This window comes from Mauremys mutica, chromosome 5 (genome assembly GCF_020497125.1).
Source record: "Mauremys mutica isolate MM-2020 ecotype Southern chromosome 5, ASM2049712v1, whole genome shotgun sequence".
In the NCBI taxonomy this organism is placed as follows: domain Eukaryota; kingdom Metazoa; phylum Chordata; order Testudines; family Geoemydidae; genus Mauremys; species Mauremys mutica.
In genome coordinates this window covers 64,245,786-64,268,003 of record NC_059076.1, presented here as the reverse complement: position 1 = coordinate 64,268,003, position 22,218 = coordinate 64,245,786, and the positions used below count along the sequence as shown (strand labels likewise).

The window sequence follows — 22,218 nt, the reverse complement described above, 5'->3', positions numbered from 1 at the left end:
ACTGAAAAATCAGTTCTTCTTTCATGTCCGTTCCAAGCAGGTGTATGTATGCCACGTGCACGCTATCTGGAAGATTTTCCCCTAGCAGCGCCGTAGGGTCAGCCTGTGTACCCCCTGGAGTGGCGCCTCCATGGCACCCTATATAGTGGCCTGCTGACCCTCCACCCCCTCAGTTCCTTCTTACCTCCAGTGACGGCTAGCTGGAACTTTGCTCGCTCTCGCAGCAAGCCTAGCAGTATCTCTATTAAGTGTATATAGTTCATTTTTTCTCATAGTTTAGAGTTAGTGTTAGTTGTAAGATAGTTAATAGCTGTTGGGGGGCTTCCCCCCCCCGCCGTAATCGTCACCATGTCCTGGGGCATGCCCGTGTCCCCAGGGTTTAAACTCTGCGCGGACTGCGGGAAGTTTATGCCAAAGAGTGACCCACACTCTTCCTGCTTGAAGTGCCTCAAGGAGAGACACCAAATTGACCGGTGCAGTATATGCAAGGGGTTTCATCCCAGGACTCTTAAGGACAGCGAGCAGAGATTCAGAGTGCTCCTGATGGAGGGGCCTTACGGCCACACTCAGACCCTGAGCCTGCCGACCTGGCGCCCAGCACCTCATCCTCAGTGCGCAGCGCTCCAGGAGGAGGCCCAGTCTAAGAACTCTAAGTCCCGGTACCGGAGAGAATCAGGACATAGAAAATCGGCCTCCATGCGGCACCGATCACCATTGCCGGTGCCCACGAAAAAGAAGAGACCGGTGAGGGGCCGATCACCCCACCAGGACCTTAAAAGGCCGGCAGCATCCACAAGTATAGTGGGACAAGCCGTGCCACAGCCGCGTCCTCCCACGGTCCCATTGACTCCGGCCCCGTGTGGGTGCAGTCGAGTCTGGACTAGTCTAGGTCCCTGGACCTCAGCAAGGAGGTGCGCATCCCATCAACACTGGAGGCGTTCCAGGCAGCCTCAGGCTTATTAAGCATCCCAGTGCCGGCCTCCCTGCACTGGAAGGAAGAGCCACCAGGGACGGCCTGACCCCATATCCAATCAAGGGGCAAGCCGGCCGTGATGATGCCACAGTCCCTGCACCACTCCGGTGTTACCGGTGCAAAGAGAGCATTCCCTGGCCTCGCGGCACCACTCACCAGCGACAGTAGGTACTGCCCCTCCTCAGTCTTCATATTCGGAAACCTCGGAGTCAGAGTCGGAATTCTACCACTTCAGTAGATCAAGGAACAGGAGGTTGGCTTCACAGGCAAGCCAATGACCTTACCCGGCACCATGGCATCAGCAGTGGCAACTGTCCTCCCAGTGGCTGTTCTGGATTCCCTGGGCTTACCATCAGACCCTAGGACAGGTGCACGGTCCGCGCACCAGGTCTGCGTCAGTCTCCTCGACGTCAGTGGCTCCGGCGCAAATGCCTCCACCATCGGCACCGCCATCCAACTGGAGTGTGCCACAACAGAATCTGGTACTGCCTAGTCAGACACTGGCACCGATGGGGGCCATGTTTTTGATGCCGCAGACACCGCCCAGCACGCCTCGTCATTCAGCGTTGACCCCGGTACCAGTCACGGCACCACATCTGCATCTGCACCAGCCACGCAGCCACAGTACCATGTGCCGCAGGACCCTGAAGAGGATGAGGGTAGCGAGAAAGGTCCCCTGCAAGTGATCTCCTCCTCTTCCTTGCTGGATGAGGCGGTTGCGGGAACTTCAGCAGCACAAGCTCTAGAGGACACCCAGGTGCTTCAGCAGCTACTTAAACGTGCCGCACAGAGCCTGGCGATCGAGGCGGAGGAGGTCAAGGTGGACCTAGATCTGGTAGTGGATGTCCTTGCTCCCTTGGGCCCGTCTAGGGTCACCTGACTGTTGATCAAAACGATAGCTGACATGTCCCGTACCCTTTGGCAGACACCAGCTTCTTTGGCCCCTATGGCCAAAAGGATAGAGAGGTGCTACTTTGTACCCTCCAAAGGCCATGAGCACCTATATGCTCACCCTCCCCCAGACTCTCTGGTTGTAGATGCGGCCAAGCAAGGGGAGCATCAGGAGTTTCAAGGGTCTACACCAAAGAACAGGGAAGCCAAGAAGTTGGACCTCTTTGGTAGAAAGGTGTACTCAACAGGAGGTCTGCAACTACGCATAGCCAACCAACAGGCTATAGTGAGCCGGTATGGCCATAACACGTGCTCGGCCTTGTCCAAGTTCGCTGAACTCCTTCCCCAGGAATCGCCAATGGAATTCTCCGCTCTGGTAGAGGAGGGAAAGCTGATTTCACGTGCATCCCTCCAAGCGGCCCTGGATGCGGCGGATGCAGCTTCCTGCATGCTGGCCACTGGACTGGTGAAACAGGGGGGGCCTGGCTTCAGGTCTTGGGCCTTCCACATGAGGTCCAGCAGACCATCCAGGACCTCCCCTTTGAGGGGCCCATGCTGTTTTCCGAGAAAACGGACAAGAGGCTCCATAGCCTAAAGAAATCAAGGGCTACCTAACGCTCGCTGGGCCTGCACACTCCAGCCACCCAGCGCAGGCAATTCAGGTCGCAGGCAGCCCCGCTGCCATACCAACCCCAGAACCGCCAGGAGCCCTTGCGTAGGCAGAGCAGAAGTGGCAGGAGGAGGCAACAACAGCCCTCCGGACAGTCGTCTGGCCAGCCGCGGCCTCCGTCGGGGCCTAGACCCCAAATTTGATGGTGTGGTCAAGGATGACCTACCAGTCAGGACTTTGGATCCTACCAATCCTACCTTTTCATCACATCTGTCCCCCTTCTATCATGCCTGGTCCCGAATCACATTGGAGAGTTGGGTGCTCCGCACAGTAGAGAGGGGATATTCTATCCAATTCTCCTCCCTGCCACCCCACCAGCCCCCCTCCCCATCCCTCTTCAGGGACCCCTCTCACGAGCAACTTCTAATTCAGGAAGTGCAGCCCCTCGTTGTAGGGGCAGTGGAAGAAGTTCCTCAGGAACTCAGGGGCAGGAGGTTCTACTCCCGGTATTTCCTGATAACGAAGGCGAAAGTGGGCCTCAGACCTATTTTGGACTTGCAGCGTCTAAACAAGTTTGTGAAGAAGCTCAAGTTCCATATGGTCTCCCTGTCCTCCATCATTCCCTCCATGGATCCAGGAGACTGGTACGCTGCCCTCGACTTGAAGGACGCGTATTTCCATATCGTGATAATCCCTCAACACAGACGTTACCTCCGATTCGTAGTGGGCAACACCCATCTCCAGTTCGGCCTGTCAGCAGCCCCGAGGGTCTTCACAAAGTGCATGGCAGTCTTCCAGCGCAAGCACAAAATACAGGTGTTTCTCTACCTGGACGATTGGCTCATCAAGGGCCACTCCCAGGCACAGGTGGAGGCTCAGGTAGCCTTTATCAGACAGACCTTCCTCGAGCTCGGTCTCCTGCTGAACGAGGCCAAGTCTACCCTGTCTCCCATTCAGCAGACAGAGTTCATGGGGCAGTTCTGGACTCGACGCAAGCCAGAGCGTATCTACCGGAGTCCAGGTTTTGGTCTATGTCTGACATCATTCTCGGTCTCCGGCGTTTCCCGCCCACCACAGCAAGGAACTGCCTCAAGTTGCTAGGGCATATGGCTGCGTGCACCTATGTGGTGAGCAACGCCAGGCTCAGGCTGCGCCCTCTTCAGTCCTGGTTAGCGACTGTGTACCAACCAGCCAGGGACGCGCTGGACTCTGTGGTGACGCTTCCCCGAACAGTGCTAGATTCCCTCCAGTGGTGCACGACCTGCGGGAGGTCTGTGCGGGAGTACCCTTTGCAAGCCCCCATCCATCCCTATCCTTGGTAACAGATGCATCAGATCTGGGGTGGGGGGCGCATCTAGGGAATCTCAAGACTCAAGGCCTTTGGTCCCCAGAGGACCTCTCCTTGCACATCAATGTCAGGGAGCTACAGGTGGTGTGTCTTGCCTGCCTGACCTTCAAATCTCGCTTGGTAGGCAGGTGTGCTGCAGTCCTCATGGACAATACCTCGTCAATGTTCTATATCAACAAACAGGGGGTGCACGCTCCTCTCCCCTGTGCTGGGAAGCCCTCGTGTTATGGGACTTTTGTACCTCCCAGGGCCTAGTGGACGCCCTCAGCCGCTCGTTCCATGGTCACGAGTGGTCCCTTCACCGTGATGTGACACGTTCAATCGTCCGTCTCTGGCGCTATCCCCAGATAGACCTGTTTGCCTCACGGGACAACAGGAAATGTCAACAGTTCTGCTACCTCATGGGGCGCAGTCCAGGGTCTCTCACGGACACCTTCCTCCTCTCATAGGAAGGTGTCCGCTTTACGCCTTCCCTCCAATTCCGATGGTCCACAGGGTACTCCTCAAGATTCTCAGGGATCATGCTCGAGTCATACTGATAGCGCCAGCGTGGCCACGTCAGCATTGGTTCACGTCGCTACTGCAGATGTCCTCATATTGCCCCTGCTCCTGGACCTGATCACACAGGATCGAGGCCGCCTCCGGCACCCGAACCTGGAGTTGCTCCACCTCACAGCCTGGATGCTCCATGGCTAAACCTGGTAGAAATGCAGTGCTCACAGCAGGTTAGACAAGTCCTCCTTGGTAGCAGGAAACCCTCCACCAGGGCCACATACACGGCCAAGTGGAAACGGTTTTCCATCTGGACAGAACAGCAGGGACAGGCTCCATTGCTCGCCCCGATCCCACTCATCCTTGACTACCTACTTCATCTGAAACAGCAGAGTCTTTCCCTCTCTTCGGTTCGGGTCCACTTGGCGGCCATCTCTGCGTTCCACCCAGGAGCTGACGGTAGTTCAGTCTTTGCAAACCTACTGGTTGGTTGCTTCCTCAAGGGCCTGGATAGGCTTTTCCCACATACTCAACAACCTGTCCCAGCCTGGGACCTTAATTTGGTCCTTTCCACCCTCACAGGGCCCCCCTTCGAGCCCCTGGCTACGCGCTCATTACTGTATCTCTCCTATAAGGTTGCATTCCTTGTGTCTATCACCTTGGCCAGGAGGGTATTGGAGCTCAGAACCCTGACGTCCGAGCCTCCATACACTGTTTTTTCACAAAGACAAAGTCCAACTCCGGCCACACCCGGCATTCCTTCCTAAGGTGGTCTCCCAATTCCACATGGGTCAGGACATTTTTCTCCCTGTGTTCTATCCTAAGCCACACTCCTCCAGCACAGATCATAGGCTGCATTCCCTAGACGTTCACAGGGCCCTGGCATTCTACACTGAAAGAACCAAACCATTCAAATCCAACTCTTTGTTGCTGTGGCCAACAGGATGAAGGGGCTCCCCGTCTCATCACAGCGTATCTCCTCATGGATCACGGCCTGCATCCACGAATGCTACGATCAGGCTAAGGTGCCTGCCCTGCCGATCACAGCCCACTCCACAAGGGCACAGGCCTCCTCCATGGCGTTCCTGGCTCAGGTCCTGACACAGGAAATATGCAGAGCTGCTACGTGGTCTTCAATCCATACATTCACTTCGCACTATGCCATCACGCACCAGGTGAGAGACGATGCAGCCTTCGACCGTGCAGTGCTCCAATCCGCAGTGAACTCCAACCCCACTGCCTAAACTCAGGCTTTTGAGTCACTTGCTCGGAATGGACATGAACAATCACTCGAAGAAGTAAAAAACAGTTACTCAGCTCAAAGAACAACAGTTACAAAAAGGTGAGTAACCATTTTTTATTCTGCCAGTTCTACTTATGAAACCTAATCCTTCTGTTATGAAAGCTAGTGACAGAACTCTCATTTATATCAGTGGGGGCAAGATTGGGTCCAGTATTACTGCAAGTTGAAAAACAGCAAAGAAATCCAACATATGGTACACACAATCCCCCCTTCTATTTTGCTGAATCATTGAAGTGACATATTTAAACGTGTACAAAAATTAAGTCATACATGTGAAGCGTACCTCATTTTGAGAGACGTCTCTCATTTTAGTCCCTATGTTATCTACATGTTTGGTATCCCATCCCCCCACTTTAATTATCGAAAATTACTTCCATCAGAACTGTTGTAAATAAGGTTATAGAAAGGAATGAATCCCACAGCACCTGCATGAATAATTTTTGTGTTGTTCATTTTGGGGTCTTTGTCACACATGATCCTCCATATATGGACCTTTGCAGATTGAGAGCTATGTGTGCAGTAACGTCAATTTTCCCATACCTCACATCCTGTATATCCTTAGGTATACATTTAGAGTCGGACTATACCAGTAAACCATAACTCTAAATACAGCTGTGGTATATAGCCACAACTTCCTACGAAAACTCCAGGAGGTATTGTGTTTTAATGAGAAACTATGTCTCCTGGAGTTTTTGTGGATAGCAGATGCTGTGCCACCACTTAAGCATGCAGCGCATTTTCCCCTCCATAGCCAGCCCATTTGTGGTGGGTGATGGCCCTGCCTCCTCCCTTTTCCTTTTGTGGTTGCTTTTGCCTCTTGGGTACTAGTTAAAAAGCAGCACGTTTCCTCTAGAGACCACAGGCTTGTGATTGTGGCTGGTTCCTGTGTGTGAGGGAAGCAGAAAGAGGGAGAAAAGCACATCAACCCTCCACCCACTTGAACCTGCACAATGCTCAGCCACAGTTTGGCTCTAAATAGTTAAACAAGTGATTAGAAATAATACATTTGTGTGATGTGGACAAGTTAATGATATTAGGAGAGCCTTAATTTTGTGCATTTCCTGTTTTTTCTGTGCTTAAAATAAAATGTTAAAGTTGTAATTCTCTTTCCACCTGCAAACTTCCTTTTTTTTTAGGTGTTTTTGAGTTACTAGTGAACTAAAAACATCTTGAACTGCTGCAAGAGTACAATGATTTTCATTCTCAAATAACACAAGAACAGGTGAAGGCATTTCCCTCAGGAAACCTTCCAAAATTTTTCAGCTGTAGGTTGAAACCAGGCATGGAAAATGTCAATCTCAGTGGTGAGTTTTTCAGAAAGAGAATATGAAAAACAGGAATTTTAATGAAAGGTCTAGCATAGTCTTAAAGGTGACCAAGAAAGGGGAATAAAATGGTATGCCCTTTTTTTTACTTTTTAAAGATCTGAGAATAAGGCCTGATATGTTTTAATGGACTTGTTTGGTTTTCCTTTGTTTATCTTTTACAATAAGAATGCAATGCAATAAGGAATTCCATGTTTTGTTTTCCCTGGGTTGGTTGGAGGTGTATCCAGAATGTTTATACCCATGGTGGTAAACCTAGCAATACATGTTGTTGTACAATGAGGCATTAAAATAAACTCAGCTGCATTTTTGAAACAATATCCAATTTTTAAAAAGTGTGTACATGTTTTTAGTGTTGTACAGTTACACTCTGATCAAGCCTTATTGCTAATTAAGATACATAGCCCTATCCTTTTGTGTGCTCACTTGCATTATTTACATGATGGCCAACAGTTTGGTGTTCTACTTCATCCAAACAAGCAATGGTCAATACAGTTGCTAGAGGAAACCTACTGTAGTACTAGAAAATGTAATTGTAGGAATGCTGAGACAGAATCCTTCTCCCTCTGCACTACAAATGTACCTATCACTGTAGTGCTCAGGCAGCAGTTACAAAACTGAAAATCTTATGACTTCTGTGTAAAGGAGATACAGATTATTCCTTTACCGTACATTAACATGAAAAAAGTTTATTAACATTAAGAAACACATTCTTTCCACATCTTTATTTGTTTAGTTCCAACTTAATTGGTTTTGTCTTCCTGTCCCGTTTGAATGCTTGTTCCTCTGAAAGATTGAAAAGACTAGCCCTTTTGCTTGTATTTTAAAAACAGTTTAAAAATCAAATCTATTCTGCAGAAATTGCATTTGCAGGGAGTCAAGGACAGAGCATTTTAAGCACAGTGCTTTTAAAGAAATCACTTCTAATTACACATGCAAGCACATCTGCTGAATATGAAGGTGAAGTTACATAACTGATTATGATTAAAATTGAGTTGTATGCTCAGAGATGATTACCCTCTAGTCCACTCAGAATGGTCTGTTTTCTTATTTATGCAGATGAAATTGTAAACTCTTTGCTATTAAGCATAATCTTTTGGAAAATTAGAAGTAAATGCAATTGACAGTTTTTACAAACGTAAATCTTAAGGAAAAAAGAGAATGAGCACTGTATGTGGTGCATGTTCTGACTTTATCGTCAGGGGACACTTGATACATAACACTATAAAGAACAGTGTTGATACTATCTATTTATTCAAGAATTTTAGCAATATGTGTTGTTTACTTAATTACATGAAATGGCTTGCAAGGTATATTGTACCTTTGACAATTTTGAAATCAGTCATTTTTAAAAATCTGTGGCTTATCCCTCCACTGTTTGCTCAGGCCAAATTGCCATTCCTGACATGAGAATTCCAATGGGAGCTTTATCTCAGAAAGGAGTAGAGGATTAGACCTCAACATTATCAAATTCATAAGATATTGGTAAACATTATAAAACATATGTAATTTACTTGATAAACTAAAATGGATCTAAACAGGGTGATTATATATGACACTTAGACATGTTATTAAAAAGGAGTCATTTAGCTAATAAAATGCTATTATGTCTTCTAACTGTATAATATCAAGTATTATATAATGGAAATGTCTATGAAAGCCCTTAAAATAATATTGGCTGTGTGTTGACTGGTCAATTTTTAATCAAACACCAAAAGCAGTTGGATCAGTTCAACAATTAAAACTTTACCAATGCTCCTTGGTATTTAGGTGGATTCTGATGAAAGTGTGATGATACTGCTGAAACTCTAAATGGCTTTCCTACTATGTGTTGTGTATAGAGAGAGACTTATGCTTGTTGTGTCTTTCTTGTGTTTTAGCAGTTACATGTAACAGCTACCAATATTCTTCTCTTTTTTTTAGCTAAAGCAATTACTGTAATACACAAAGTCCCCACTTCAGCACTCCTTTCTCAGGCAAAATTCCCATTGAAGTTAAAGCTTTTGAAATTAGTGGCTAATTCTATTCCTTCCTTGCCCTGCTACAGCATTACATCTTAAAAACTGCATAAACCTATATATAACCTTTCAGTCTCGAACAAAATTTTAATGGAATGCTATATCCCAGCATGTTGGAAGCTATCATTGAAATCCTGTCAGATTCTTATGCAGTCTTACAATGTAAACGGCAAAAATGCAGCTGTTCTACATAACATCATAGGTATTTGTTAAGCAGTAGAATCTTTTCTGTCAAGAAGGTAGTATTATTTATATTTGAAGAATGGTTTGAGAGGTTTATTGTTAGATTCATGTTTTTACATAGATTGGATGTTGCTAGGGAAAAGAGAGTCTCCAGTTATGGTAATTTCAGCTCTGTAGCAGTATATCATGTTCATTGTTTGTTCCACAAGTAACGAAATTTCAGAATCACAACAATGTGACTTGTACCCAACTTTATTGCCATTCCATCAATCAGCACTAGGGTGACCAGACGTCCCGATTTTATCGGGACTGTCCCGATATTTGCTTGTTTGTCCCGCGTCCCGACCAATGTTAGGTCGGGACACTGGACAAACAAGCAAAGGCTCCGGAGCCCGAAGGGCTCGCGCCCTCCCCTGCCCCGACTCCGCCCCCTCCTTCCCCCATTGGATCCTTCCCCAAATCCTCGCCCCCATCCCCGCCCCCTCACTGCCCCATTGTCTCCCTCCCCAAATCTCCGCCTCTTTCCAAGCATGCCATACCCAGGAGACTCAGGGGAGTGCGGGGCCGGGGTGAGTGTGAGTCTGGCCTGGCCCCGAGCAGGCAGGACTCGGGCGCGGTACCTGGAGGGAGAGTAGGGGGGCGGCCCGTGGGGCTAGGTGGTGGCTGTTCTCCCCACCTGGGCAGGGGACTCGGGAGCAGCCGCTGCTGCAGCTCCCACTGCTGCGGGGGGAGGAAGTGGCCAAGCACCTGGCGCTCGGCGGCTGTGGCTTTGGTGCCCGGGCCCGAACCCCCCGAGCCCGGGCCTGCTGCGGGGCAGCGCGCACACTGCGCTCAGCCCCTGGCCAGTCGCATCTGGGCTGGCTGCCCAGCTGGTGCAATCCCGTGGCGGAGGCATCGGCAGCCCAGTCCCGTTCGTTCCCCTGCAGGACCCGAGCGGGATGAGGGGGGCTGGGGCCTGCTGCCCCCACTCCGAGGCCACCCGCAGGATTGCACCAGCTGGGCAGCCAGCCCAGACGCGAGTGGCCAGGGGTTGGGTATGCGCAGCGTGCGCGCTGGGTCCCCGCAGCAGGCCCGGGCTCGGGGGGTTCATGGGCGCCAGAGCCGCAGCTGCCGAGCTTGGCCAGCGGCCGCTTCCTCCCCCCGCGGCAGTGGGAGCTGCAGCAGCGGCTGCTCCCGAGTCCTGCTGCCCAGGTGGGGAGAGCAGCCGCTGCCTGGCCCCGCAGGCCACCCCGTACTCTCCCTCCAGATACCGCGCCTGAGTCCTGCCTGCTCGGGGCCAGGCTGGACTCACACTCACCCCGGCCCCGTGCTCCCCTGAGTCTCCCGGGCCTCCCTCCAGCGCTTGCGGAGGGAGGAGGAATCGGGGGTGGGGGAATTTTTTTTTTTTTTGCTCTGTCGCCATTTTTTCCCCCTCTGCCCCGCCCCGCCCCCCCCGCGTCCCGATATTTGACCTGGGTGATCTGGTCACCCTAATCAGCACAATTGTAGTTAAAAGATTATTGAAGCATTTGAGAGACATGAAGTTATATGAGCAATATTTCTAGAATACAAAGGCAAAATGAACAACAGTGTTCTACTATTGCTTGAAATATGTTTTAACAAATGTAATTTTCTTTCAACAATGGGCATGCTCAAATCAGTCTTCATAATCAACTGTCATGCTTGTCTCTGAACAGATAAAGGAGCATATTCATGTGGTTAGAAATAGCAGCCATTTGTTCCCAGTCACTAGGGGTCTTTCTCAAAAATTACCACTGCCAGGGTAACCTTAAAGAAATTATACTGCATCAAAACAAGAAGGGTTGCATATCATTCATTATACAGGGTGATGACAATAGTAGAGCCTCTCTTCACTTGTGTCTAATGGATATGCTTCAGGGTCAGGAAAAGAAGGCACTGGCTCTTCAACAACAGTGGTTAGCACAAGGACAGAGAGGAGTGAGGTAGACCAGCCGTTACACTCCCCCATCTCATGTCCCACCCTTCTAAAAATATTTCAGAATGGACCTCTCCCTCCCCCCAAAAAAGATTTTACAGTCTAACTCCTTAAAATGAACTTCTTAGATTGGAGAGTGAAATGTCTGCATTTTTCCTAAGCAGTCAAGAACACAGATTGGGTGAAGTGGTTTAAAATTAATCCCCATAATACTTTGCTGTTCTTAAACTCCTCCCACCTTTTTCCCCTTTTCCATATTTTTCCTTTCTCTGCCCCCTCTCCCCCCAAAAAGAAAATCCAACAGCACCAAATGGGTGGGGGATAAGGGTTCCATTTTCAACCTAATCTCCATCTGTGGACTAAACTCTTTTAACTTTGCTTGTGGGATCAGGATTCAGTCTATTGTAAGAATACGGCAAATAAATAATTTTTAATTACTTTACATTATAGTCTTAATTTTCCTCATACATTTAAACTAAGGTTTCTCACAACAGTGTCATGACATCATCAGTGCCAGGCTATAGAGACAATATGACTATGTGAAAAAATGTGGAAAAACGAAAGCCACAGTGAGAAAATTTACAGAGCTAATGCTGTTGATGGATTTATTTATTGTATCTCAGCAATTCAGTACAAGTCTATGGAGTCAATAGACCAAAGATAAAATGCAGTTTTTTTGAGCTTGCTACTGCACTATAGTGCAAATCCCAAATGTAGCCTGAGTAACTGGACTGCACTCTAGATAGTTTTGTAAAGGACAAAACATTTTTCTCAATAAATGTGGCACACAATGGTGCATGCAGAAATATACATCTAAGTTACATCCATGGTTCCTGTGGCATCATGCATAAATTCATCATTGCGAAACAAAGCTTGCCCTTTGTTCATGCCAGTATACAATTTGTGTGTGTACAGTCTCTGTAATTACTTACTCAACTTACATGTACACATTTTTTGTGCATAACTCTTTGAAAATCAAACTCTGTATCCATGGAGTGTCTTCTTCCATCCGTGTTGTAATGTACTGTCAAGTGCATGTGCAGAAATCTGTATCCCATCATTCCACTGCCACACAATTGGCTTCTTGCTACAGAATTGTGCTACAGAATCTCAGCTTTGTTAAAATTATGTTTGTAGCCTTTATGGGTGTAGAGAGAACCTTGAAAATGTGAACCAAAGCAAAACTGATACAGCAGTGCTTTCCTACATCTATAGGAAGTCTAAAACATTAGTGCTGAGAGGTAAATGAATGTGCATCTCAGTCAGGGCTCTATGGCCTCCACAATTCTGCAGCTACAGAATTCATTTTTTTTCCAAGATGGCACAAAATTCAATATTTTTGCTATGGAATTTGCCATACTGCCTTTTTTCTGTAGTTCTGCCTTGCTCAGACTGGTCTGCAGCTGCTGCCTTCCCCACAAGGTTGAGTTAATAACCGGTGCATGCTCCCTGTATTGTTCCATGGAGCCAGTGCAAGAGTTTGGCTTCTAGCCAGGGTGTGTGAGAGGCAGAAGTGTAAGCCAAGTGGAGAATAGCATAGCAGTCCAGTCTTGAGGAGCTGGGGAGATGAGTTAATGATGACAGCTGCAAGACTTACCCTCACCATCCCCCCTCCCCTCCCGGGTGCACAGGGAGGAAAGGAGGACCAAGGTCCAGGATGTGGAGTCAGGCTTCCAGAAAAGTATAGCAAAAAAACCTATGCTCAAAAGTAATTGTGTATTAGTTAAAAATATTCACTGATGTAAAATTATGAGCCATAGTTGTGTGTGTTTGTGTGGGAAATGGGAATGGATAGTATTTCATGTCAGTGGACTAAATTAATGTTGCCAGGGAACATAGGGAATGGAATATAGAGGTTTAGGGTGACCAGACGTCCCGATAAAATTGGGATTGTTCCCATTTTGAGGAGTTTGTCCTGCGTCCCGACCAGAGTATGGTTGGTATGCCATTTGTCCCGATATTATGTTTCCTGGCCTTCAGTCGCGGACGGTCTTTAGCGGTATTTCAGCGGCGGGTGCTTCTGTCTTTGGCGGCAAGGTTTATTACCCACCGCTGAAATACCGCCAAAGACTGTCCGCAACTGAAGGGCTCTCCGCCGAATTGCCGCCGAACTCCCGGGTGGGTGAGTGTAAAAAAACAAACAAAAAAACGCTCCCCCTGCGGTGGTCCCGATATTTTCTCCTTAACATCTGGTCACCCTATAGAGGTTGCTGCTGCAGAATTCAATTCCATTGTGCCTCTGAGTACCCAAGGGCTTGTATGTGTGTGTGTATGTATATATATATGGACTGAATGGATTGTCAGAACTGCGTGTTGCCCTCTACAAGCTAGTCTGTAGAGGAAATAGGGCCCTAATGCTAATACAACTAGCGGAGATTCTCATTTCGTTCAAGTGTTAGAGGCATTTATTCTTGAAGAAAAAGGGCCTGACCTTTATCTGTGAAGCCACCGAAAGCGCAATAGGTGATGACTGTGAAATCCTATGTGCCAAGAAGTACAGTACAAGGGATTTACATGAATAACTCTTGTTAGAGTTAACAAGTTTTGTAATTAAACCTCATGTTCCTTCATGGGAGAATAGATACCTTTGTGTACTGCAGTTAGCTAGCACGGTGGAGCTGCATTAAAGATAGTTAACTCCTTAAACTCAATTTTCTGGCTTTTATAGGTGCCCTTTACATAGTTACTTTTAACAAATGTTTTTGTTCAATTTCATTGTAGATTGTTTTATATTCTAGCAATGCCTTGAGGCATATATTTGGTTAACTGTAACTGACTTTGATTTTTACTTTGTTCTGGTTTATTCAACAGGGTGGGCTAAGTTCCCAAGCTTTTGTTCGTATTGAGATAGAAGACATTAACGATAATCAACCTATTTTCGACCCTGCCAGCTATGTGACAAGCATCAGTAGTCATACACACCCAGGAACAGAGATCATCAATGTTGTTGCCACGGACAGGGATTCAGGCATATATGGAGTTGTGACATATGAGCTGGTTCCAGGAGAATTTTCTTCCCTTTTCACAGTGGATACTTCTTCAGGTACAGTATGCGTGTGTGACACAGAAATTATGAGACACACCATGTCACACTTTTACTTTGAAATTTAGTTTCTTTGTTTAGAGTCAAGTCATAAAATCAAAACTTAGGCCCTGTGGCATATGTACAAGATATTTTCTTGTGTGTGTGTGTGGTTTTTTTGGGGGGGGAGGGGGGGTTATGAGCAAATGTTAAATGACCTTTGCATCTACTGGAATAAATAGAGTTCTAGAATGTATGTCACAGGAAGTGGAATGGTAAGCAGCTGATGTCATTTCTCTAGCATTTTAAATTGGAAACTAGAGCATTTTGGCTATGCATCAGTTGTGCATTAATTACTTTATACATATGTTAATGCTTAGAAAACTAAAGACTTATCCTGAGTGCTTTTTATTGGGGGATAGTTAGTCTCTCTCCCCACCAACAAGGAGCCTCCTCTTCTAGATTTCTGTTCCCTCCAGGACTTCTATCAAATAAGACCCTTCCTTATAGCCTTCCAAAGTGTGCCACAACAAATTTCCCAGCATGCTGACAGTCTCATGCTACCACCAATCTCTAGTTCTATGTCTCTGCTTGACTCCACTGTCAGCTTCATGAGTATCCTTTCCTGCTCCTTACTTCCTGACCTGACCTTCTCCCCCATTCTGACTTCTGGCTTGAGGGAGAGGTCTGGATCCCACATCTGGGGGTCCTGAGTCACACTGGGAGTGTAAGCCAAGGCAAGAGGGCATTCTTGATAGGGGCAAAGCAAGTCAGGCTGAACTACTTTTAAGAGTCTTTAATGCACCTTGCCTTCACAGAACTCGCTCCTTTAGCACTGCCCAACCAGCAGTCCCTGCTGGGTTTTTTTGTAGTCCTGGGAAACTCTCCAGTGCCTACTGGATTAAATACCAGGGGCATAACCAATGCCCAAAGTGCACCAGACTTTCAATATTTGGCTTTTAATATTTGGGAACTAAACCAGAACTACAGTTCAACTTGAAATCTAGTATACATATACTACTAGGAATATATCCTGATCATCAGTATTATTTCCTGATAGTCTGTCATTGAAGATTAATTAACTTTGACATAGGGGATTATTTCATATGTTTTAATAATTTTGCTGTGTTGTGATATGTGTGTGTGTATTAGCTGTTTGGCATGGAAATCATCATAAGGAAATACTCTGTTCTCTCAAAATGATGCCTCTTTGCATCCTGTGACCTAACACCTAAAATATTCTGATGAACAGAAGAAACTAATCTTCTTGGGAAGTTGGCCCGCTTACCTTGGCTATTTCATAATTTACTTTTACCGTGGACCTTAACTGCCTGTCAAATCAGTCTCTCTAGGGCATATCTGATGCCAAAAATATATAGGTCAATCAATAATCAGGGAACTAGATCTCTACAATCATTTAACCGATTGTTTCAAAACTGCATCAGGGGCCTTGTCAGAGAGAGCCCCTGTAGGTTAGTCAAGAAGAATTGGCTTTGCAGTATGCCTTTCTTTAAAGGGCTCTTCTCCCTTGAATTGTGGCCCTTTGGCCTGATTTTTCCAGTTTGGGTGATTTGTATAAGGTAAATGTCATCTTTTATCATGAGGAGCACTTGAGTCATCAGTATCTTGTGGAACTATCATGGTATTTTATCAAACAGAGACTAAATCAATAATGAAATAACCTGAGGTCATTATTGTTGGCACTTATAAATGAAAAACCATTTGGGTTGAAGACACTATTTCCAACCTTATAGCACTTGGAATCTGATTGCATATAATCAGATCTCATGGGTAATTCATGATATCCGGCTGTGTTTTATTTTAGCCTATTAATATTAATGCTGATGTGTCCTTTTTGGTAAAGGATACCCTTTTTCCTTTTGCCTTTTTTTCATGTCTAGCTGCAGCAGTGCGTACAATTAATTAATGGTGAGCTGGAATAGTTTCTAGACTGTTGGCAATATCTAAGTGACAATAGCCCTTATGACTACTCAAGCTCTGCAATCTTCCTAGGTTAAGTAGCTATGGAAATTGATCAGTATTAAGAATTGGAAGCAAATTCTATGGCTTGCTGTGTGACAGCACAGAGACTGAGTTCCTCCTCTTTCTCGTTTTCTGAGAGGCAGGAAGATGACCAGTTGCCATTTAGGATTTTCCCTTTCTGTAAGAGTCTCTTCTCTGCTTCTGATATTGGAGGGATTCACTGAGAACATCGAGTGTCTGTGCTGTTCTTCTCTCAAGAGGTTGTAAGGAGACTTACTCCAGCTGCAATGTGGATTGCATTGACCCAGTTTCATGGGGAGAAAGAGATGTACAGAGACTATCAGAAATAGAAATTGTATATTGAGAACAGGTGGGCTGCAAAACTTCTATAATCTCTCCTCTCTCATGAGCTATTTGAAAACATACTCAAGGGAGGTCGATTTTTTAGCCTTCACTGTGGACTTTCCCTTGAAGCCACCATCTGTGGATTGAAAAAAGAACAGGAGTACTTGTGGCATCTTAGAGACTAACAAATTTATTTGAGCATAAGCTTTCGTAGGCTACAGCCCACTTTATCGGATGCATGTAGTGGAAAATACAGTAGTAAGATGTATAGATATACACACAGAGAACATGAAACAATGGGTGTTACCATACACACTATAAAGAGAGTGATCAGTTAAGGGGAGCTATTATCAGCAGGAGAGAAAAAGAACTGTTTGTAGTGGTAATGAAAATGGCCCATTTCCAGCAATTGACAAGGAGATGTGAGGAACTGTAGTGGGGGAAAAATAAAGACTTGAATAAAGACTGGGAGTGGATGGTCCATTACACAAAGTAAAACTATTTCCCCATGCTTATTCCCCGCCCTCATTCCTCACATCTCCTTGCCAATTGCTGGAAATGGGCCATTTTCATTACTGCTACAAACAGTTATTTTTCTCTCCTGCTGATAATAGCTCACCTTAACTCTTTCACCTTTCCATGTGAATTTGCTCTTTTTTATCTACCTGTAAGAAAAATTAAGGAGTTTTTACAAAATAAATATCAAACAGTTTTCATCTTATTTATTTTAAAAAAGTAAAACACTGTTGAACTGTTGGTCCAAATATATTTATTATTCTTTCTTTAACATAGAATGAAGCCTGCAGCCCCGGAGTTTTCTGTCCCCGGCAGGGGTGGGGCGGCAGCTTCTCTCTGGCTTTGAAGCTGGAGAGAAGCCGCGGCCCGGCCCCTGCCGAGGACAGAGAACACCGGCGCCTGCAGCCCTGGAGAAGCCGGAGAGAAGCCGCAGCCCTGCTCCTGCTAGGGACAGAGAACAACAGCACCCGCAGCCTGCAGCCCTGGAGTTCTCTGTCCCTGGCAGACGCGGGGCCCTGGCTTTTTTCCCATGCTGGGCACTAGGCAGGCCCCGCGCCTGCCGGGGACAGAGAACACCGGCGCCTGCAGCCTACAGCTCCGGAGTTCTCTGTTCCCAGCAGGGGCAGGACCACGGCTTCTCTCCGTCTTTGAAGCTGGAGAGAAGCCGCAGCCCCACGCCTGCCACGGACAGAGAACACTGGCGCCCGCAGACTGCAGGCCCCGGAGTTCTCTGTCCCCAGCAGGTGCGGGGCCGAGGCTTCTCTCCCCTGCTGGGCACTAGGCGGGCACACATAAATGCCCCGGCGGGCGCCATGGCACCCGCAGGCACCACGTTGGGGACCACTGATATATATACATATATCTTCCTACTGTATTTTCCACTACCTGTATCTGATAAAGTGGGCTGTAGCCCACGAAAGCTTATGCTCAAATAAATGTGTTAGTCTCTAAGGTGCCACAAGTACTCCTGTTCTTTTTGCGGGTACAGACTAACATGGCTGCTACTCTGACATCTGTGGACTGTACATTGTACAATATTGTGGATTTGTGCCATGGCAAGTCCCATCTCATTTGCTTTTTTCGCTTGCAAAGAAGGGATTAGGGAGATGACCATGTGGTATGGTAACGGAGGTTGGGGTTAGAAGTTGTATGTGAATTTATTTTACTAATCAATTTCTTAATTTCTAAGTGATAACTGTAATTGTTGGAAATGTGTTCAGGGATCAGGCAAGTGTGTTAGTAAACTGATTCTTTTTGACTGATTTTGTTAGTCCTTAAGTAGTTTGGCTTCCTTTGATATGTACATGGGACAGAATGGTATTTTCAGTTTTAGGAAAAGACATTACAAAAACCGTATTTTTTACTAGGTGAGAATTATAGTAATATAACAAAACTCATGTACCAGATGAAGTTATTCTCCAGGCCAAATGAAATTTTTATTTTACAGTGTCCAGAATGTATGTTTGTGTGTTATTGTAGCTCAGCTCAGGGGCAATCTCAAATTGCTGTATTCAGGAGTTGTAGCGCTCGCCAAAAAATAAAATTTTCTTTCCACTTTCTGAATAAAAAAAGAAATGGATAAGGGGATTAACAAAAAAAAACCTGCTTGCTGAATATCACTTCCTGCCAACTATGGCTTTGCTAAGGAAACTATATGTCTGTATTACCAAAACTGTAAACTTTGCACAGTAAGCAAACTGTGTTCACAGTAAAAAAAAATCTTCATGATCTGTTGGTCATAGCAGTTGGTCAGGAACAGGAGATTTAAAAATAAACAACCACTCTGACATCTAGATATTATGAGGTTGGGCCTGATCCAAAACCTATTGAAGACAATGGGAAACTGCCATTTATTTCAGTGGGCGCTGGTTCAGGTTCATTGTGTGGTTCTTCTAGATCAGTGGGGAAAAAAAGAGCTTTTCATTGGACGGACAGATACATATTCCAGTACAAGGATTAGTGGAATTTTGAAAGACAGGATTAGTGGCATTTATGTGCTTTTTAATTTTAAGATTCTCCATCATTTAGACTATTCTTTTAGAAATTTGTAAATTACATTTATTGTGCTTCTCTGTATGTAGATATTAGGATTAGCCATTTTTCATTTGGCTGAAGGTAGATTGTTCCAAAAGTAAATCATCTGAAGATTGCATGTAACTAGAAAACCATTTAGGTGTGTGATTGGTTCCCAGTTCTATGCTCTATGCCTGTTTTATTATAATTTATTTCTATTGGTGGTGCAAAATCCACGTTGGTTCTCTTTTATATTTTACTTTCCTGGTTACCTGCATGATCCATGTTATCTATGCCAGTGGATCTCAAACTTTTTTTTTTGCAGACCACTTAATGATCTTTCCAAATGTTATTTGTACCATTAGCTAACTATTGTAAAGCTCTTTGAATAAAAGCATTATATAAAAAAATAACTTTTTTTATTCTACAAATAAAAGCACACAACTCATATTAAAATATTTCTCCCCCACTGCAGCAGCCCCCGAGCTGCGGGTGGGATGGAGGGGGGTCTCTCTCTCTCTCTCTCCCCGCCACGGCAGCCCCTGAGTTGGGGCTGGGAAGGAGGGGGGTCTCTCCCTGGCAGCCACAGCCGTGGAGCTGGAGAAAGTCCTCTCTTTCTCTGGCTGCCGCAGCCCTGCATGTCCCAAATTCCCCCACCCCCTCTTCTCACCTCACCTCACATGTGCGTATTCTCCAGGATCCAGGCACCTAATTAGTGGAGCCATGCCTCTGCGGCTCCACTAATTAGGTGGACGGCCCTTCATTCTCTTGTGTGCGGCTGTCCAGGCGCGCACCTTAGAGGGAACTATCTGCAGACCACTTGAGTGGAGCTCGGACCACAGTTTGAGAACCTCTGATCTGTGCTATTTGCTCTGTGAGCAGCACTGGTTAACTGCCTGGAGCAAAGCATACTGAAGAACTATGCAGGTTAGTATGTTGTTTAAGCTGTATTTATCTGTTTTCCCCATTAATGGTTAACAATACTTTACCTAAAGGTGTCATGCTGTCTGGAGTGACTCACCACTGTGAGTGCTAATCTCAGGTCAGCCTGTCAGAAAACAGGACAGAGGCCCAAACTGGTGGTAGGTTCTATAATTAGATTTCATCAAGGCAGTAACAAATGTGCATTCCTGGATCACTATACCAGCTTTATCATGGAGTCATAGACAGTCCCCTTAGGCACTCCATCTTGCCACCCAGACAAACTGGACTTAGTGATAATGGTCACAAACCATAAATCACACATCATCCGATTGCTCCCAGTCCCAAGAGACTAGTCACTTACCCCAGATCAATTGGTATTCCAGCTGTTACACCAAAGACAACAAGGGCACCACATTATATAGTAAACTCTAACTATAAGTTTATTAACTAAGAAAAAGAAATGAGAGGTTTTGAGAAGTTAAAGCAGGTAAAATACATTAACAGGTGAATCAAAGTTCGTAAGTCCAAAATGGTAGCAGAGATGTAGTAATCTGCCAGTTTCCCAAAAGTCTTTTCAGTCCTACCCAGAATAACTCTGAGGATCTTCTGTTAAGTGATTCCACCATGTTAGAATCCAAACAGTCCAGAGATAAAGTATCATTCTTTGAAATCCATTTTATAGCTTCTTCTTACAGATAACAATGCGACAAATGTTTTTACTCACTCCATGATCACCTGCTTTGAAATTAGCATTTCCTGTTACAGTCCTTAAATCCTTCATTAGTATTTCACAAGATTTCTTTGAGTAATTTAGTTACAGGGTTATACATAAACACAAATGTTTGTAATCACAAACAATAAAGTACAGTTGAACCCTGTTATGTCGCCGGCCTAGGGGTTTGCCAAAAATAGTCCAGATAACCGATGATCGAGATAAACCCCTATCCACCCCCCCACCCCTGAACTCCCCTGCCCCCTTACCGCGGTGCCTGCACGTGGCTGGATCCGGCGAAGCGGGACGGGGACCCGGAGCCTGGCAGCCAAAGAAGCGGGACCCGGTAAGCGGGCCGGGCGGCAGGCGAAGCGGGGACCGGGTAAGCGGGGCGGGCGGGCGGGGACGGGCAGGGACCGGGTATGCGGGGCCGAGCGGCGGGGGCAGGCGGGCGGCGAAGCGGAGCCGGGCGGACGGGCGGGCGGCGGCGAAGCGGAGCCGGGTGGGCGGGCGGCAGGCGAAGCGGGGACCAGGTATGCGGGGCCGGGCGGGGCCGGGCAGGGACCGGGTATGCGGGGCCGGGCGGGCGGGGACGGGCAGGGACCGGGTATGCGGGGCCGGGCCGGGCAGGGACCGGGTATGCGGGGCCGGGCGGCGGGACGGGCAGGGACCGGGTATGCGGGGACGGGCAGGGACCGGGTATGCCGGGGCGGGGGGGGCGGCGAAGCGAAGCCGGGCGGAGGGGCGGGCGGCAAAGCAGGGACCGGCGAAGTGGAGCCGGGTGGGCAGGCGGCAGGCAAAGCGGGGACCAGGTATGCGGGGACGGGCTGGCGGGGACGGGCAGGGACCGGGTATGCGGGGCCGGGCGGGCGGGGACGGGCAGGGACCGGGTATGCGGGGTGGGCGGGCGGCGAAGCGAAGCCGGGCGGGGGGGCGGGTGCCAAAGCGGGGACCGGCGAAGCGGAGCCGGGCGGGCAGGCGGCAGGCAAAGCGGGGACCAGGTATGCGGGGACGGGCAGGGACCGGGTATGCGGGGCCGGGCGGGCGGGGACGGGCAGGGACCGGGTATGCGGGGCCGGGCTGGCAGGGACGGGCAGGGACCGGGTATGCGGGGCCGGGCGGGCGGGGACGGGCAGGGACCGGGTATGCGGGGGCGGGCGGGCGGCTGGGGACGCGGGAAGCGGGCGGCTGGGGAACCGCGCAGCTGGAGAGCCAGGGAGCGGGCGGCTGGGGACGCGGGGAGCCGGGCTCGAGATATTAGGGTTGCGGGGACGGGCAGGGACCGGGTATGCGGGGCCGGGCGGGCGGGGACGGGCAGGGACCGGGTATGCGGGGCCGGGCTGGCAGGGACGGGCAGGGACCGGGTATGCGGGGCCGGGCGGGCGGGGACGGGCAGGGACCGGGTATGCGGGGGCGGGCGGGCGGCTGGGGACGCGGGAAGCGGGCGGCTGGGGAACCGCGCAGCTGGAGAGCCAGGGAGCGGGCGGCTGGGGACGCGGGGAGCCGGGCTCGAGATATTAGGGTTGGGCAAATCGACATAACGGATGAGAAACCCATAAGATAAAGAGGGAGTTTGGCGGTTCCACTTGTAAAACCTCGAGTTAATAGGATTGGCAAGTTAACC

The 22,218-nt window shown here is 47.8% G+C and overlaps 1 protein-coding gene across 1 annotated transcript in view; it reads left to right on the top strand.

Moving 5' to 3' along the window:
- Nucleotides 1–22,218, top strand: part of DCHS2 (dachsous cadherin-related 2) — a 254,928-nt gene that overhangs the window by 134,181 nt on the left and 98,529 nt on the right. The window contains exon 3 of the mRNA XM_045020060.1: nt 13,891–14,122. Within this exon, the coding sequence (XP_044875995.1) occupies nt 13,891–14,122 (232 nt within the window). The remainder of the gene's footprint in view (nt 1–13,890; nt 14,123–22,218) is intronic.